Consider the following 18,753-nt stretch of genomic DNA (forward strand, 5'->3'; position numbering starts at 1 on the left):
ATGTACGTCCGCGTGTATGCATAGGAAAAAATATTTCTGTTTCGCATACAGTAACGTTACCCCTTGTCTGATAAAATATTAAATCTGCAAAAACTCGAAATAGCGAAAGAACTTATACAAAATTAATTTGTATCTAAATATTTCTTTACACTTTGCTTTCACGCATATAATTGAACACCTGTTTGACATCGATTACAATTGAGGGAATAGATTAACGTATGTATAACAATCGAATATTTGCACTTCCGTCAGATTAAAAAAGACTTGTAGCATCGTAACTTTACTAGAATGACATATCATTGTCCACTTCACTAAACAGTTTTGCAATTGTACAAAACTTAGGAGTTGCTCGGTTTAAAAAAATATGTAAATAAAATGAAAGACTTGTACATCGATGAATAAGTGTACTTTGTAAAATTTCCATTCTTTACCAATTATAAAATATCTGCATAGAATTTCCTTGAATAATTCCACGTTAAACATATCATGTAGAACAGAATTGTTCCATGAGTAAAGTGTATAAATATATTGGTTGAAATCGCTGCGTTCAAGCATTTAACCGTGGTAAAAAATAACGATCATGTAAAAATAAGATTGTAACCTGGATGGTAATTAATACCAATGGACACTGCTTCATTTTTTCCTTGCACATATTTAGCACAAGTAGTTAAATTTATATTTTATCGTTTAATAGATACCTTTACACCACTTCGTAATTATCAGTAAAGAAAACTGTCTCGAATGAAAACTTAACCGGACTCTCATCTTCAACAAGCAAAACTTCAGATACCTGTAAAGCATAATGCTTGTTTAATTATCTAAACATGTGCTGACATAAAAGTACAATATTTTTTATTACGTATAACGTACCTTAATATTGACGTACGACGTTTTGGATGAAAATGACACGGCAAGAGGAAAAAAGTCTGCAGGCGTGGAAGATGGAGCTGAAAATTCCATTGAGCCTGACTTTGTCGATGAATCAATCACTGGCAGAGACCACACGAGCATATTTCGTCGCGGTTCGTGCGTGTATTGTCCATCGCATTCGCTAACAATCGGATTACATCCAATCGGTAATGGAATGTTTATCTGAATATCGTTCAATTCGAGATTAAGTTGTTCTAATTCGTACTCTATGTTCACATCGCATCCGCCTTCTCCGTTTTCAGATGGCCAACAATTGACTGTTTTAAATAATCAGAATCATGTTATAAAAATTCTGTTTTTACGTAAAGTATATAATTTCCAATTGATGAAGTCCTACTTGAAATAGGTATTGCTGTTTCATCTTGAGCGTACAATCTCCACTTTAGTACTCCGACGTCAGTGTTCAATGGGAATGGTTTCGCAGGGATTTTTAAACCTATTAGTGCACGTGTCCTGAATAAGTCTTTATCTACATTCGGATGTGTCTGTAACTGGATCCCCTTCAAATCTTTCTTCTCCAATTGTACGCGAATCCTACCCCATTTTTCATCAGAAATGTGTAACGTTATTAAACCGTGCAGTTCGAAATTTTGCAAACCACCGTCGCGACTAATTCGTACATTGAGGCGCTCTTCTTGTCGCAAATGAACTCTTGAAACGAAAGAAACATTTATGCAAAAACGATCGACCGTGCTTATACACGGAATTAATTATTATCTTACGGTTCGGTATTGATTATCTGTTGCGTGATCGGTGCTGATTTTAAACCCGCTGGAGGTAAAGGTGTTGATACAACGTTCTCTCCTTCTTCTTTCAACTGATCGACGAATGAATCAACATCATGAGATTTCCCTCCTAACTTCATTGTACCCGGCCCAGAGTTAACAGGCTTTCTACACACGAAATAGTGATATTTGAAAACTTGTCAATTTTGATATTATGTCAAAGTCGAAGCATATCTTACTGTGTTGGAGTATACGATGGTTTGACTGGTTCTAGTAATAAGTTAGCTGAATCTCCTACACTCGGAGTCTGATTAAAGTTACTAGAGTTGCTTCCATAGGAATTGCCGAATCCAGAACCCTTGACACCAGTTTTTTTAACTGCTTCCATTCTTTGTCTTTGTAATTCCTTCGCTTTCTCACGCATCTTGTTTCTAGCCTCCCTTTCTTGCGTCATTCTTACAGCTTGATAAACTTTCTCTTCGTGTGAATCCATTTCCACAAACGTTCTGATTTGTGCTAGATTAACACTTTCTCTATATCCTAATGCAACTATTTCATCAAAAGCAAATATCAAATTGAATGCATTTTCAGCTATTTCAAGTTCATCCATCGAATTGCAATATTCTGGAATCTAAAAATCTATTATGTATATAAAACTGTATAAAGATGGACATGAATAATTAGTTGGCATACTTACAACTCTTGCAAAGAGCCTCAATGTTTCTAAATCTTCTAATATATTACTAGCTTTTGTTGTAATTAGTAGCATGTATAATTTTTCCAAGGGTTGATAAACATATCTTACAGATTCTGTTTCTACAAATGTATGCTGTTTGCCAGAACTCATCAGCTTTGGAAATGCAGCAAGTAGACCTTCTATTCTGGCCTTTGTCATTTCCACAAATTGGCGAGAAATAATTGCTAAAATTTATACAAATCATATGGACCTCATATAGAATATACTACACAATTCAATTGAATAAAACAGGACTTGACGATTTGCGTAGTTATTAAAAACGTAATGATAGCTTGACAATTAAATAATTAATCATGCGTGTTGGAAGTATGTAACACACACACGCGTAAACAGGTGCGGTCAAAGAGAATGATCAGTACTTACTTCTGCCTGCTTTCGTACAGACCGCTGCAGCAATAAGTACCTAAAAGAATAAGAAGCAATTTAAGCCTGGGAATCATTTCAATTTTTTTACGTATTTCTGTAAGAACCACGAGCAGTGATTGACATCTGTGGCGACCCGTACAGTAACGTTATAGAGATAGACGTCTGTTGAGATTCGCATATACTGTCAACGATCTAAATTCGATAATTAACGAGCGCTTACCATTTTGGTGAATTATTTTGATACGTTATGTGCTGTACGATTAACCTAATACAATTTTTACATAAGCCGATCTTCCATCCACATCATATATACAAATACGAGAACACGAGCAGAGGGCGCACACTGCTGACGTGTGGCATGATGAAAGACGTAGCCGACGTAGCCACGAATTAAATGAATCAGAAGAACGGGATATCATTTATGCGTTCTGCGATAATTACGTGCCTAATTAATTTTTATATTCGTTAAGTGAATCCGATAGCACGGAATCTTATATTATACGCAAGAACACTGATTAGGATCGTCTTTATTATGCAGTCATGATGGACGGACGACCTATGGGAAGATTTTTGAAAATGTAACATTTTATATTCCCGCTCAATGTCAACGACACTAGTAGCTTAGAACTCGACTTTGTTTAGAAATGTCAAGACGATCCGTTTCATTTCATTCTGTTTGAAAATGTAACAGTTCTCGAAATAAAGTGATGACATATTCATGTGCTTTACGTAACAGATCTTCAATATTTTGTTGTGTAAACTTAGTTCCTATTTAGTAAAATATAATTAGTTTTCTTATATATTCATATTAGTCTAAATAATGATCGGATCGCAGAAATTTCGTGATCTTGAACTGGCGTATAAATTACACCAGGAACAACATTGCCTCGGAATAACCGAAAATGCAGTTTTACCCAAAGACGTAGGTCTCCTTCCTTATTTCATATTTCTAAATAGATATTTGTAATATAATAATTTTGTGATCTCTTTGCAGAATGGTAAAGAAAATTATAAACCAAGGACGTTAATTGATCAGACTCTAGAACTGATCGATCCAACACCTAATGTTCATACGCTCTTTATGCAATTTAATCAAAAGTACTTTTGGAATGTTTTGTTGCCTGTAGAAGTCAGGTGGAGTGCTCGAATGACCAGCTGCGCTGGCGTATGTACATTTCATCCTAGAAATCGACAATGTGTAATCTCATTAAGCGCACCATTATTAAAACTCAGGCCGAGGAAAGATTTAATTGAAACTTTATTACATGAAATGATTCACGGGTATCTATTCCTGACAAATAACAATAGGGACAGAGATGGACATGGACCAGAGTTCTGCAAACATATGGATAGGATAAATAGAGAAGCTGGAACCAAAATAACTATATATCACAGCTTTCATGAGGAGGTAAAGTTGTATCAGCAACATTGGTGGAGATGTAATGGTCCTTGCCAAAAGAGAGCTCCATATTTTGGAATGGTACGTAGATCCATGAATCGCGCACCAGGGCCGAATGATTTTTGGTGGCAGGAACATAAGTATAATTGTGGTGGTCAGTATATTAAGGTTAAAGAGCCAGAGAACTACAAAGGAAAAGGTTCAAAAAATAAACCAAATGAAAAACCTGTTATTCAAAACGACAAGACATCAGATGTCCTTAATTGGCTTCTAAAAACTCCATCATCTAAAACTGAACAGAAAGCAACGTTCACTCCAACTAATATCAAATCAAATACAAATGCGTTCAAGAAGCTTGGAAATGGTACGAACAATGTTCACGGTTGGGGTACAGGAGGTCCAAATAGTTTGCAAAAGAATAGTAGTATCAGTAATACTAAAACTCCTACTGGACCATCAGTCTCCCGTTCAGGAGTTCTTGGTGGTTCCAATTTAGGACGCAGCAATTTGTTGGACAAACTGTATAACAATAATGGATCACCTACTAGTACTGCGTTATCGAAGAAAACCTTCAGTTCATCGACTAATATAAACGTGAACATAAACGTTAAGATTGGGATGGAAACTGGACCAGTTGTTAATACTAAACGATCAAATGACATACAAATAAAACACAAATTGGTAGAATGTCCAGTGTGCAGTAAGTTTGTATCAGACGATGAAATAAACACACATGTGGATTCTTGTTTAATGAGAACGAATAAAAGTACTGAAACTAAAGAAAAAAATAGAAATAATGACGTTAATTGCCAAGGACGAGGTAATTCTTTGATAGGACAAAAGAGAAAAAATAGTACGGACGCATGTCCATGCACGCAACCAAAATTGTGCAGAAACCAAAATAATGAAGTGTGCGGTTCTAAGAAAGCAAATTGTCCTATTTGCAATAAAAATTACGATCTCGCTGATATAAACGAACATCTTGATAAGTGCCTCTTAGAAAAAGATGAACGAAATAATTCCATTATTATAATAGATGATGAAGAGAATATGAACAGAAATATTCCTTTTGATAACAATGATCCTTTATCTACTTCTCCAATTCTTGCAGGAAGTAAAGATTTTCGCTCTTCTCCAATGAAATTTGATACAATCATTAAAACCACACACTCTTGTTTAGTGTGCAATCAACTTATTCCTATTGGAACATCGTTGAATGATCATTTAGAGGATTGTATTGGAAATGTTTTCAATGATGAGTCAACTTTACTAATGGAAACTGATAATAACGAAACATTGCTTTTTGAAAAATCGAACAACCATGATGAGTCAACTTTACTAATGGAAACTGATAATAACAAAACATTGGTTTTGGAAGAACCGAAAAAGCAGGATCATAAATATCCTTGTCCTGTTTGTATGCAGCTAATAACAGACATTCTAATGAACGAACATTTAGATGTATGTCTAGCAACAAGGTAAATTTAATAATCAAAGCATAATGTTCCTGTGTGATTTATATTAATTAATAAGTACATTTGATAGATAGTAAGAAAGTTTGTATTTTGTGATATTTACCTGAACAGTGAATTTGTGTTTATATGTTTTTACCATTTTCATACATTTCATATTTTTCATTAAATAAATGGATTACTTTATAAATGAATGCCTTTATTGTCAGAGTTTGTAGATATTCCTTATACTTTTACTTCATTCTAATTTTATACCTGAAGAAATACTTTCGATCTAAAGTATATTTATAAACCGTACATTTCCTTTAATAAAATCTCTTAATGTTTAATGATATACTCAGTTGAAGCAAATCATCTGGACAGGAGGTTAATCATGCTAAACGCTAAACTTATTATAAATAAGTAATACATCATACTTTCTCATATAAATTATCAGTATTCGAAGTTTGTAGTGCACATAATCCGCAGCTAAATTCTAAAAGATACGTTGGAAAGAATAAAAGAATCTGCTCTTGCGTCCAATGCATGTATAAATAGAGATTAGGAACTATTACATCCATAGTACTACTATCCAATCTCACCCTGAAATATAATTCTGTGTAAAACATACGCTATAAAACTTTCATTTTTATAATCGTCATATTGTACATTATTATACGTTACCTTTTCGTACCCAGAGAGTGAAACATAAAACTTTGTGGAATTGAAATATACATCGTCTTATTGTACAATGTACCCCCGGTTTGATTCGGTACAATTCGCACTGTGTCTATTTCATCGTATATATTGACATTGACACCGTATAAATCATTTTGTGCCGTTAGCGCGTACTTTGGATTCTCATGGTAGCACTGGCCAAACAACAAGACTTCCCGTTTGTTGTGGAACGAATACGTAACATTGTGGATCGATCTAATATACTCTGGTGTGACAATGCATGTGCCTAAATTTGGAATTGATCAATTCAAGTAAGCATAATCAAGTACAGAATGAACTGCGATATGATTACGAATTACGAAAAAAGGAAGATTACCAAAGAAAGCTTTTAAAACTGACATATCCATGTACTTGTGAATTCTGGTCCTAGTCAGAAAGTAATCTATAATATTATAATTATATTCGATAGCTACTGCATCATTGTTCAATGACAATTCGCCAGTATCTAATTGGTTGGGAAATGTAGCTGTTAAAACGAATCCTTTGGAAACAGGGTAAGCGCTACTATTTCCACCGATTAAATCATAAAAAGCTCGTAATTTCCAAGCTAATCTTATTAATTGTTCTGGTACCTAATTGAAACCACACAATTAAAATAATTGTTAGTGTTTTAACTTGTAAATGAACTTACATTTTCATGTTGCGCGATGATTTGATATTTCCTCAAAGTTGATAACTCTCTCGAAGTCTCGTAACAAGCATCGGTGTATGGCGTAAAGCGCTTTCCTTCAGATTGTTTTCGACACTCCTCGTAGGGCCACTGTACTTTTTTAGAGTCTTGTAATTGATCATTGCTGATTTCACCAAGCAAATTCAATGTGATCGAAGATCCATTGCATTTGCCCTTCGCTGTATCAGAGTATCCCCAAATGGCATTTAACGAGATCCTGGCAGGATCACTGGGTTTAGTACTTAAGAAATCCCATGTCCAAGGCATCTCTTTCTCTGCTTCTAAACAAAACTGAACAGTAAGAAACGTTATTATTTAATCACTGAACAATCCGTTTCCTAAGTACTGCATGCTTTACCTTTAAAATCTCTTGTCCTGGCACAAGTTTAGTTGCCTTGATTTTAATCACATCAGACAGCCAACTAGTAATCTCATAGAGAGCAGCTACATTCCACTGTTGAAGAATCTGCGATGATTCCGCATTCCGACGCGTTAACGATAGCAAGTGATAACTTGGACTTTTATTGTACTCAAGCTTTACCTAATAAAAATACATTAAATTATTAATCCGTTATATTAAACTATAAAAGATCGTAATATACTAACTTGAGTGCGTTGCGCGTCGAGTGTACTAATGTAGGCAGCTACACCGCAACTTCCTTTCGGCGGTACGTACGTGCAATAATCTAGGAAATGAAGAGCTGTAAATGCAAACTCCAGGAATGGCCAAATACTGCAACAAGATTAAAATACAATTCATGATACCTTAATTACTTTAATAATAAAAATATGTGCAGATACCCACGGATAATTGGCTCGATGTGAAGAAAGTACGTCTCGAATTAATTTCTCTCGCGATATGACACTTTCACAGTCAAAAAGCTTGACGTACATTTGGCCTCCTAGTTCTGCTAACTCTGCTTGAAATAGATCTACTGTCTATAAAAGAATTAATGCACATTCCAGTAAATAGTTAAGTACTGAATTTCGATTATAATCTTTACCTGTGATTTGTACTCTGGCGATTTCGTAACTATGTATAAATTAGGACAAGTGGGACAAATTTGATTTAATTTCGATTTAATGGCTAGTCCTTTTATATTAGTAGATGTTCTGGCATGAGCTGTGATACCCATTTTAAGATGTTCTAAAAAGTGTTTAGTATGTAACGAATCTTATATTTAAATGTTATTAATATATCATACCTTTTGGAGTATTATACGAGATAAACGGGCGTTGCTCAAAGCCAAGTGTAATGTTTATCGGAAGATATCCATGAATAGAATATGCTCGCTCTGCAGTATGCCAAGTATCAATTAAGGGATTATAACTTTCAATCACTTCTGTTTTGTGGATAGATGTTCTGGAAATATCAGATTTATTAAAAAGAAACAAATTTGTAAAGATATTCTCTTTACCGTAATATGATGTGATTGTTGCGGCCAAGTGAGACTCGGGTAAAGTTTCCTCTCATCGAGAATAATGATGTCGCGGTAATTGCGAATCTCACGTTCGCTCCTAAGTCTGTGACTTGTACCGATTCCGTAATTAACGGAACGTTGATACGTTGCTGATTAACGTGAAACTCCATATTTTGATATATGTGATACACGTTATCCGGCAAAGAGGAGAGATCTAAAAACATTATATTAAAAATAAGAAGAGGGTACTCGTCTCAATCCGTACGGAATAACGTACATTTGAATCCTTTAATGAGATTCGTTTCGTTAAGATGAAGGCATAAAACCGTTTTCTCTTGAATGCGTGCGATTATTTCTAAGTGCACAGGTCCGGTTTGTCTCGGGTCTACCTTAAATTGCTTTAATATATCCTTCACTTGCGTCGGCCCATCTTGATGTGTGGACAACGAATGAAGAAGACCTTCAGCTTTAATATATAACTACATGTACACAATGTTTAAAGTATTAAAGAATGCCAGTTCGATAATAACATTAATTGAATATTGTCTCAAGTGCATAATTAATACTTACAGATACGTGATTTATATTAACTCCACTTCCGTACGTGTTCACTGTTACATACAATACTTCAGGTATATTCGTTAAAGGATTCGCGATGACAATACCATGTATCATAGCACCGAATTTTCTATATGTATCTTGATAATCAAATAGATAATTTCCGGTGATTAAATATTTATTTCCTGGTGGTCGAAGTACTCGAGTGAATTGTGCCGCTATCACGCCTCTACAGATTAAATCATGTTAATATTTTAAGATTGCGACAGAGAATATGAATTACTGTTCTACGTACATATGAACGTAACACGGGTGAGTAGTATGAACCATCGATTTTAAAATAGTATAAAAATAATTGTACAAATGTTGACTGGGTTCGCTCTGCATGTACCAGTACAGTGTTATGAGTCTGCTTGGAGTAGGATTAGAAACTATTAGCAGTGTCAATGCTGCTATTCTCATCTCTAGATGCTCAGTTCTGTTAACTAAGATTGGCCAGTACACAGGATAGATCTAGGAAAACCGATGCTCAATAATTTTATTTAGTACAGAATGTGATCGTACTTACAACGTCAGGCCTTAAAGGAGCAGTTGGAAGGGATGCCCATGCAGCGAGAACGCGAAAGTGACGCGATTCCGCGTTACTACCACTTGCGATCGGCTCCAAAAATTCGACCACTCTACCTAATTGAATATTTGCTAATCCCTCGAGCCAAATCATTTTCTTCTCGTATTCCTTTGTCTCTATAAATCATTTATTGCCACAATAATAGAGTAATCATGATAAAAATAGAATTAGACACGTACCTGTGAATTTATCAAGGTACAAACGTACATAATCGTCCAACATTTCATAAGGACAGTATAATAAACAAGTTTTATAAATCAGTGTGCCATATGCAAGGATGGCAGTGTTCTGAACTTCCATAGAAATTTTCTCTGGTAGATTTAAAAACGTTTGTAAATTTACTAATAACTGAACATCAGGTTTACGTATATGAAACGGTAATTGAGTGAGAAGCTGAATCGCAGACATATCTGATACTTTTTTATCTTGAATTAATTCTAGTATGAACAAGGCAGCCTCTTTTGTACCAACTTGAGGGAGAGCTTCAAGGAACATATTTCTATAATGAAACAAAAGAATATTTAGTTTTGTTCTATTAAAAGATCGTGTCAATATTAATAGAATTCTTGCGCACCTTATTGTTTCCTCTTTATAACTTGTTCCCGAAATTCTTGTATAAGAATTACGCAAGTCGACTATGTCTAACATGCCCAGATAGTAAAGTAACACGCTGATCGTTGTATTATGCAGATTATCAGTTTCCGTATCTAAACCAGGATTTTCAAGCCTTTGACTTAATCGGTCTAATAATGTCCCTATCTATGAAATACAAATTATTATCAATAAATAAAACACATTATTAGTATTAGTATATTCAAGAAATAAATAACTTACAGATTTGATAACAATGCTCTTATCAGGAGTACCTCTGCCTTGCGTAAGATCAATTTCAGGAAGTTCATGTTGTAGAACTTTGTAGTATAAATCTTTAACAGGTATTTTATCCACTGTGTCTTTCACCGAAATTAATTTAAAGATCTGTCTATATACCAAGAAGTAATAAAAGAACACATGATAGTATTTTGAGTGATATGAAAAAATTCTGGTTCTCCTTATAATACCAATAAGTATTATTTCATACGTACCGCGTGAAATGAAATTGTGCTTCTCCAAAACTTTGGAAAGGTTGTAGATATATACCTCCAGTAGCATTAACAAATAAAATCTCATTTATAGACCCATTCACTTTTACTTTGTACAATCTTTCGCTGGACTTCATTAATGGATTCTAAATACATGTGTTATATTTTTATTATTTATATTATCAATTACTTAATTCTTGCATACAGGTGTATACATACTTGGTCCCCGTTTGGGCATAAGATTTTAGGAACGTTCGACCAAAAGTAATTGGGATGGCCAATGCAAATTCGGGGATCGAAAAATTTTCTTATCAGCAACTCGTTTTCTTCTTCAGAATTAGCCACATATTCAATGTTACATTGACCGTAATGGTTTCTCTACAAATCAAGATTTAAAATAGGCTTCATATTTTCTTATAGTTAATCCTTTCTGTCGAAATAAACTTACTTCGTTTGAATGAAATGCTGTTTCCTTCTGTAAAGTAGACAAGTCTAATTGCAAAATTCCTGCTATACTCCTTTTTATGTTCGTCGACCAAGGAGACACAGCTTCTGTGCTAAAATTTTCGATAAAACCATTTTTATAGACGAGTTGAAATGGTTTCAAAAGATCTGTCACATCTTCAGGAACGTATTGACTCTCTCCTTGGTCATCTATTTTACCATTCCATACGTTCATTCTCAATGATTCCAACTGCATGAAAATAACAAGTAATTTGAACAAGTTTCAATACCTTGCCTGTTGATATCATCAAGTGTTATGAGCAAACAATACCTGCATCGTAACAACATTTTGCTCTGATTGGACTTTGAGCTTTCCATTGAAACCCCACGAAGATGATGCACGGGATGGTAACAGAACGCCAGAGCTTGAAAATGCATCATAGGAATACACGTATTCTTTCCCTGATTGAAATATACTATTTGCAATGTGAACGTTACAGAAGAATAAAAACAGTAATACAATTTTGTTCAATGCTCCTAACACATGATTAGTATCTGTAAACAGAATTTTTTTATATTTTATTTTTAATATGAAGATAATACATAGTAAATATTTTTTTATATCAAACATCGATAAATATAGCAATTGAAAGCTTGAATTAAGAAAGATTTATTTATTAATTGATAGCAAAAATATGCTTGATGACAATTTAGTACAAAGTTAATGATAATTGTAAATAATAATGCTTATTCAGTACCTGTGAGTCTCATGGTGTGCGATGGTAGCTTAACAAAAATGAACTGAGTTCATAGAAGTCACGAGATGACCCTTGCTGTCCCTATCGCTGTGACCCATGGACACGTCTTCACCATCTGTGTTAGTAAAACTTATCTCCTGCCTAAATTATCTTCAATCGTATAAATCAACCTATTACATATTCTCGGTGTATTTTTACGTGATGTGGAAGTCACGCAATGCTCGATCTTCCTTAAATACTTGTCTAATAATAACTTAAAATATCGTAATAATTTAATTTTAATTGATTATATACTTAAATTCTTCCAATTAGTATCAATCACAAAATGTGAAGCATGCAACTAATACGCACTAGTAAGAATAGATAATTTAATGCTGGAAGGAAAATTAAACTGAATGCTTTATAATAAAAATATGAAATTTATTTTCTGCAGTAGGAAAGCTCAACACAATCTCATATTTACATATTTATTTCAACATAACTTCTAGATTTATTTATTTACATTAGTGGAAAATGTGCTATATTATAGAATCTTATTTAATTTATTTCTATACAAAATTACACTTTTATATATATATGTATGTATATATATTACATGTCTAATTGTACTGCAATTTACCATGTACAGGAGTTTTTCAGTATGCGTATAAAACTATAAGCAGACGTTTATTAATGAAATAAAAATATCAGCAAGTATTATTTAAGAAATGCATATATATGTATTTTTAATATGAAGATAATACGTAGTAAATATTTTTTTATATCAAACATCGATAAATATAGCAATTGAAAGCTTGAATTAAGAAAGATTTATTTATTAATTGATAGCAAAAATATGCTTGATGACAATTTAGTACAAAGTTAATGATAATTGTAAATAATAATGCTTATTCAGTACCTGTGAGTCTCATGGTGTGCGATGGTAGCTTAACAAAAATGAACTGAGTTCATAGAAGTCACGAGATGACCCTTGCTGTCCCTATCGCTGTGACCCATGGACACGTCTTCACCATCTGTGTTAGTAAAACTTATCTCCTGCCTAAATTATCTTCAATCGTATAAATCAACCTATTACATATTCTCGGTGTATTTTTACGTGATGTGGAAGTCACGCAATGCTCGATCTTCCTTAAATACTTGTCTAATAATAACTTAAAATATCGTAATAATTTAATTTTAATTGATTATATACTTAAATTCTTCCAATTAGTATCAATCACAAAATGTGAAGCATGCAACTAATACGCACTAGTAAGAATAGATAATTTAATGCTGGAAGGAAAATTAAACTGAATGCTTTATAATAAAAATATGAAATTTATTTTCTGCAGTAGGAAAGCTCAACACAATCTCATATTTACATATTTATTTCAACATAACTTCTAGATTTATTTATTTACATTAGTGGAAAATGTGCTATATTATAGAATCTTATTTAATTTATTTCTATACAAAATTACACTTTTATATATATATGTATGTATATATATTACATGTCTAATTGTACTGCAATTTACCATGTACAGGAGTTTTTCAGTATGCGTATAAAACTATAAGCAGACGTTTATTAATGAAATAAAAATATCAGCAAGTATTATTTAAGAAATGCATATATATGTGATACATTATTATAATGGTTTGATTATTTTCAAAATCGATTTCGAATATTCCCAGGCTTCGCTGTAAAAGTGAATAATTAACATGTAATTTGTAGATATCACGATTCGTAATTTAATATCGTGCATAATATCGAAATATTAAAAGCAACTTTTACTGTCTATCGCGATTTCTTCTATTAACGCAGATAAGCGCAAGACAACACAAACTACAGAATTTATAGAATTTTTACTTACTTATGCGCTGGGTTTGCTTGATCCAATTGTTCACTAAGTTGTTGAATGAGTGTAGCAAACATTCTAAGATGTTCTATCGTCTCACCTTGCAGCCAAGCACGGGGAAGTGTGCTCATTACCTGCAGTCACAAAATATCATTAAAAAAAACACTCCAGTCTCCCATTTAAATATCTATAAATATCAACGTACCATGTTTGCTTTAAATAAAGCGTCAGTGGGAACGGATACTCTCAAACCCGCTAGAAGGTACCGGTTTAACAATGAACCAAGCGCTAGATTTTTCAATTGCGTATCTCCAAGGAGACCCTGCCAGCTTAATAAGTTTCTCAAAAGCTTCACAGCCATTGCGAACTGTCGTTGAAAAAATTGATGCTTAGTGTCCAGCACTCTAAAACATGAAATTAACAATTGTAGTGCATCATAAAATATTTAAAAGAAGGGATGTATGTAAGATATACTGACTGCTTCGGGAAAATTGGTATGAAAACATCATTTTCGACTGCTGATTTTATTTTCTCCAATATGGTATTAAATAACGTTTCCAGTGGTTTACTGGTATCGTTTAAGTTTGGATATTCTCTAATCAGGCGATTCACCGTGCCTACAAGTCGTAAGGTTTGTGACGTGGACATGGGATCCCATATTCGTTCGACTATAGCTGTAAGTAGAAGAGAAAAATATTTATGTTAGTATACGGCTCTCAAATAATATCTTAATCATGGTATGTAAAATGATCTTACACGTCAATTTCGGTAAAACAATTTTTTCAACTGTGTATGGTACCAATCTCACATCCGGATCTGCTTTCAATGATTCTTCCGTTTCTTTATTATCTAATGCATACAGAAGCAACGTATTGTACCATTTTGTTCTTTCAATGTCTGCGCTTTCCTGCATAAACGAAACATTAATCATAAATCATAATCATTCAAATACGTTATTTGTATAAAAGTTTGTTAACGTACCATAATAGGATTCCACGTAAGCAATTGCAATCTAACGATAGGAGAAATTATTTTCGGTATGCATAGAGAGACGTAAGCCTCCATGTAAGCATCTCTATCAGTTTCCCTCCAAGATTCTAATTTCGAAAGTATTCCTCTTATTGTACAATATTCGTCCATGACATCAGAAAATATTTCCTTACTTTCATTATCGATCTCGTCTAAAGATAAAGAACACAGTTAAAATTGCAACGTACGATAAACGCGTGAAGTTAATAGTTTAAAATGCAACCTTTCGTTTGTTTAAACGCAAGATTTTGTTGTTCGGTAACTTCGTCGTCGCTAGACATTCCATCGATATGTTTTGGCAATGTGGGAGCTAATTCCCTGGCTCTTCTTCGACGAGCTCTTCTTCCTTCTCTTTCCGTGGCTCGACGAATACGAGCTTCAATCTCCGGTCCTCTACGTATCGGTTGCCCTCCTGTAATTTTCAAAGCAGTTCGTTTTTGTATATTAATTGAAGAAGCAATTTTTTAAGGTAAAGAGTTATTTAAGTTAAGAACGAATAGCTGTACGTAATTAATGCTAAAATAACTGACTTGCAGCTGTTGTAATTTCTTCCGCTTGATCCCTCGTATCCTGCCGTCTTCTCTCCATTAGTTCAACTGTACGTTCACTATAAAGTTCTAACCAGCGTTGCTCCAATCCAACGACCAGCGGCAGCTAACAAAAAAGTTACGTGTTAACATTCACACATTGAATTAACTCAATGACTTTGGGAATTATTTTCATTCCAGAAAATGTTCTCATATCTAATATAAGGGCTTTAATCATTTGTAAATGATAAAAGATAACGTGTTCGTAACATTTTCTGCAACTAAATCTGCAATTCCTCAGCCGTTGAATATCTTTCGTTGAGAAAATTGGAAATTAATATTAGTTTACTCACCGCAAAAAATAATTTGTCTTTTCAATTCATATTAATATTTAAAATAATGTTTACTACATGGTAAAATAATTTTTTGTATACAGAGAAGATACACAGACCCCCGGCAATGCAAATATTCATTATGCATTCTAATTTCCATATATTTTATTTTTCAATATGCATTTTTCTTCGATTAAATATTTTATGTACGAATAAAATATTAACATATAATTTCATCTAATACGGAATAAGAAAGTTGTATAAATAATAAAGTGATCGTTGTTTAAACATAATTATTGTAATACATTTTGAAGACGTAATTATGTAGAACAATATCTATATGAAAAATGAGCCTGTTTCATTTTACAATTCATTTAATAAGAAAAATGCATTACTTCTATGTGGCTGAATAATTGAACAGCCGAAAATTGCATGGAAAACCCCAGTGCACATAAAAAAACGTGACAGCGTATAAACCCACCTTCTCATCAAGACACTCTACCAAGTCAGTGACATACCCACGCAACTCTTGGTAATATCTGAAGCGTTGTGCAAGCTGCGGTGCACGTGTTTCACCATCGTCCAGTTCTTTCATTGTCTGTCCTAACTCTTGCTCTAAGCGGTCCTGATCTAACTGATGTCGCCGGTATACTTCTTTCAAACTCTCCAATCTACAAATAATATTTCTATTTGAAGAACACTGGAAAAAGATTGAATTATAAAAATTGAATTTAGTTTCTACCACCTTGCTCGCATTTTATTAACAACTTCTTGAGGAGTGATCGGTACTATTTTTGTTGGGTCTGGTGGTTGAATCGATGGAGGAGGCGGTGGAGCTGGCATCATCACCATTTCCAACGATATTCCACTTCCCATCATTGGATTCATGTTCATACCCATTGAATATTGGTGTTGCATCATAGAATCTTGCTGTGCTGCTGCAATCTAAACATTTGCTCCATTGTAAATGTAATTCTGATGAGATCTATTACGAATTACCAAGAGTTTACAAGTAGAAATAGCACGTTACCTGTGCACCAGTTACACCTTTCCTAATTTGTTGAGCTTCCCATTCTTCTTCTTCATTTTCATGTTCACTCTCGTCGTCAGATACTGGAAAAGTAGAGATATTCGATATAATTATATGAAAATTAAATCTAGATGAAGTAATAATGAAAAACTAACGTTTTATTGGAACTTGAGAAGCAAGAAATGCTTCCCTCCTTTTCTCTTTATCGCGGGCTTCAGTGTTAACAGTCATATCAATTCGATCCTGTGAATCATCGTCATCGCTTCTATCATGATCCTCTTCTCTGATAAGTCTCGATTTGCCTTTATCTTCACTAGAAACAGTAATATCCTTGCTAAATATTTGGCACGATAAATAAATTTTAATAATGCATCAGTTGTATATAAAAAATATTACCTCTGTTCTTCAATAGGAATATAATCAGTTCCCAACTCTCTTGCTTTCTGTCTGCATTTCCTAGCAGCATGAATCATTGCAGCATCCGGGATACAACCGCCTTTTAGAAAAATAACATTGATTATAATATAGAAAGTGGTTGTGAAACGCTATTAAAATAATTACATACTTTCAAGAAGAATTTTCATTGTATCAGCTTTATCGGTGTTCCTCCTGAACTTATGACCGCGTGCATCGTCTTCCTCTTCATCTGACGTATAATCATCTTTTCCTGCTGCCAGTGCAGCTCGTCCATTTAAAATCAAGGGGCCAGTATTCTTTATTTTAACCTGGTAATAAAAGATGTTTAATTAGTACGATTCCCGATAAAATAGTTAAGAATATAATGAATTAATTGGTCAACAGTTATTATAAGCATTCTTATTCGTATTAAAAAAATTGTAGATATGTTATACTAATATAATCCCGTAAGTTATAGCCTTGCAAAAATAAAATATTGCTACAGTGTAGTGTAAAAGTTTCCTACATGATGATTAATGTTATATTGTAATACAATTATATTCTAATATATTGTCCTTGCGTTCTACTTATTCATCGTATTAATGGAGTCACGTTTCGTGTACAATTTAAAACGTTTGAATATTTTACTGTATATATAATACATAAAAATAAAGTGTATTTATATGTTATCAATTTTTATCATACTTTCAATGAATGTTAAGCACAGAAATGAAATGTTGAGTTTGGTATAAAGAATGATATATAAATCTGAGAGAAATTCTAATAATAATAAACATCACAGAGATAGCTTACTACTAGATCATCTGTCTTTATTTCTAAATCTTTTTCCTGTTTAATGGACATGTTCGCTTGCTCAGAGTCCACTTGCATTTTCTCTTCACCTTTCTTTTTTCTCCTTTCGTGATCAAGTTGTTTCATCAATTTTTTGCTCCTCGATGATTTCTTCACTTTAAAGACTTCCCCATCATCCGCTGCAAGACAACACGATATTAGATGTTATAGCTTTTTGTAGATAAAAAGAACATAAAAATTTCTACCCTCTCAATACTTCAAACCTGCTTAAAAAATTATTGAAATCTTATGAAACATGTCGGGCTTATAATGAATATTAGTGATTCGTGTATGCATGTATGCTGGAAAAATTACCTTCTTCCAGCTCCTCTCCAAAACTGAGGAGCGTCTGCTTTGGCTTTTCCTTCTTCTTTGCCTTCGACTTTACAGGCTGGGCGTCCTCCACTTCCATCCTGTTTTCATTATCCTCGTCGTCGTCGTTGAAAGGCCGACGACGGATGTTTCTCTTCGGTTTATTAAATAACGACATTGTCCTCAAACATGAACCAGCCCGATCCACAAATACGCTAACCCTAGATTGAACCACCTTTCAGATATTACAAATGATAAAAAAGATATTCCGAAATTTCACAGCGCATAAGGCGATATAAGAAAAATCTCTACAAAATGCACGTCCACGTTCTCGCGTAACGTATATTTAAATCCGTAAATACGCAACAACCATCGGGAAAATACGACACCTTTGCGAAATAAAATTCATGAAATTGTAATATGAATATGGATATGGATTAAACATACAATAAGAATGGTTGTAGAGAGGCACACCTTCCGCCCTAGATTCATGGATGCCTTATTGCCTTC

The 18,753-nt window shown here is 33.7% G+C and overlaps 4 protein-coding genes across 6 annotated transcripts; 1 reads left to right on the forward strand and 3 right to left on the reverse strand.

Moving 5' to 3' along the window:
- Positions 1-349: 349 nt before the first annotated feature.
- On the reverse strand, positions 350-3,147 carry deltaCOP (coatomer subunit delta). Its single transcript, XM_018021365.2, has 8 exons — positions 2,999-3,147; positions 2,776-2,815; positions 2,353-2,576; positions 1,895-2,286; positions 1,653-1,823; positions 1,268-1,581; positions 871-1,187; positions 350-790 (listed from the first exon to the last, which is right to left on the reverse strand). The coding sequence occupies exons 1-8, from the start codon at positions 2,999-3,001 to the stop codon at positions 701-703; spliced, it is 1,551 nt and encodes a 516-aa protein (XP_017876854.1). The 5' UTR covers positions 3,002-3,147; the 3' UTR covers positions 350-700.
- Positions 3,148-3,411: 264 nt separating this feature from the next.
- On the forward strand, positions 3,412-5,721 carry mh (DNA-dependent metalloprotease SPRTN). The gene is made up of 2 exons (XM_018021367.2): positions 3,412-3,700; positions 3,773-5,721. Exons 1-2 carry the CDS (start codon positions 3,599-3,601, stop codon positions 5,657-5,659), a joined length of 1,989 nt encoding a protein of 662 aa, XP_017876856.1. The 5' UTR covers positions 3,412-3,598; the 3' UTR covers positions 5,660-5,721.
- A 106-nt stretch (positions 5,722-5,827) lies between these two features.
- On the reverse strand, positions 5,828-13,132 carry LOC108623080 (uncharacterized). Of its 2 annotated transcripts, none has more exons than XM_026812011.1 (22): positions 12,826-13,132; positions 11,501-11,724; positions 11,174-11,419; positions 10,945-11,103; positions 10,729-10,871; positions 10,478-10,625; positions 10,218-10,402; positions 9,823-10,142; positions 9,584-9,759; positions 9,311-9,528; positions 9,028-9,244; positions 8,735-8,936; positions 8,455-8,671; positions 8,242-8,399; positions 8,041-8,183; positions 7,842-7,975; positions 7,643-7,769; positions 7,395-7,577; positions 6,998-7,327; positions 6,683-6,938; positions 6,313-6,592; positions 5,828-6,231 (listed from the first exon to the last, which is right to left on the reverse strand). In XM_026812011.1, exons 1-22 carry the CDS (start codon positions 12,836-12,838, stop codon positions 6,060-6,062), a joined length of 4,251 nt encoding a protein of 1,416 aa, XP_026667812.1. In that variant the 5' UTR covers positions 12,839-13,132; the 3' UTR covers positions 5,828-6,059. The 2 variants fall into 2 exon arrangements, with proteins under 2 accessions (XP_026667812.1, XP_017876855.1); XM_018021366.2 differs by lacking the exon at positions 12,826-13,132 and adding an exon at positions 11,928-12,234.
- Positions 12,381-18,686, reverse strand: LOC108623120 (PAX3- and PAX7-binding protein 1). Of its 2 annotated transcripts, XM_026812014.1 has the most exons (17): positions 18,247-18,686; positions 17,893-18,071; positions 17,249-17,408; positions 17,080-17,179; positions 16,839-16,996; positions 16,684-16,766; positions 16,399-16,598; positions 16,135-16,324; positions 15,325-15,448; positions 15,018-15,206; positions 14,747-14,946; positions 14,522-14,672; positions 14,244-14,439; positions 13,971-14,169; positions 13,781-13,899; positions 13,545-13,607; positions 12,381-12,646 (listed from the first exon to the last, which is right to left on the reverse strand). In XM_026812014.1, the coding sequence occupies exons 1-16, from the start codon at positions 18,419-18,421 to the stop codon at positions 13,556-13,558; spliced, it is 2,475 nt and encodes an 824-aa protein (XP_026667815.1). In that variant the 5' UTR covers positions 18,422-18,686; the 3' UTR covers positions 12,381-12,646; positions 13,545-13,555. The 2 variants fall into 2 exon arrangements, with proteins under 2 accessions (XP_026667815.1, XP_026667814.1); XM_026812013.1 differs by lacking the exon at positions 12,381-12,646 and having other exon boundaries at positions 13,279-13,607.
- Positions 18,687-18,753: the final 67 nt, after the last annotated feature.

Source organism: Ceratina calcarata, unplaced genomic scaffold, assembly GCF_001652005.2.
Source record: "Ceratina calcarata isolate Rehan_Ccalc_2016 unplaced genomic scaffold, ASM165200v1 scaffold250.2, whole genome shotgun sequence".
In the NCBI taxonomy this organism is placed as follows: Eukaryota; Metazoa; Arthropoda; class Insecta; order Hymenoptera; family Apidae; genus Ceratina; species Ceratina calcarata.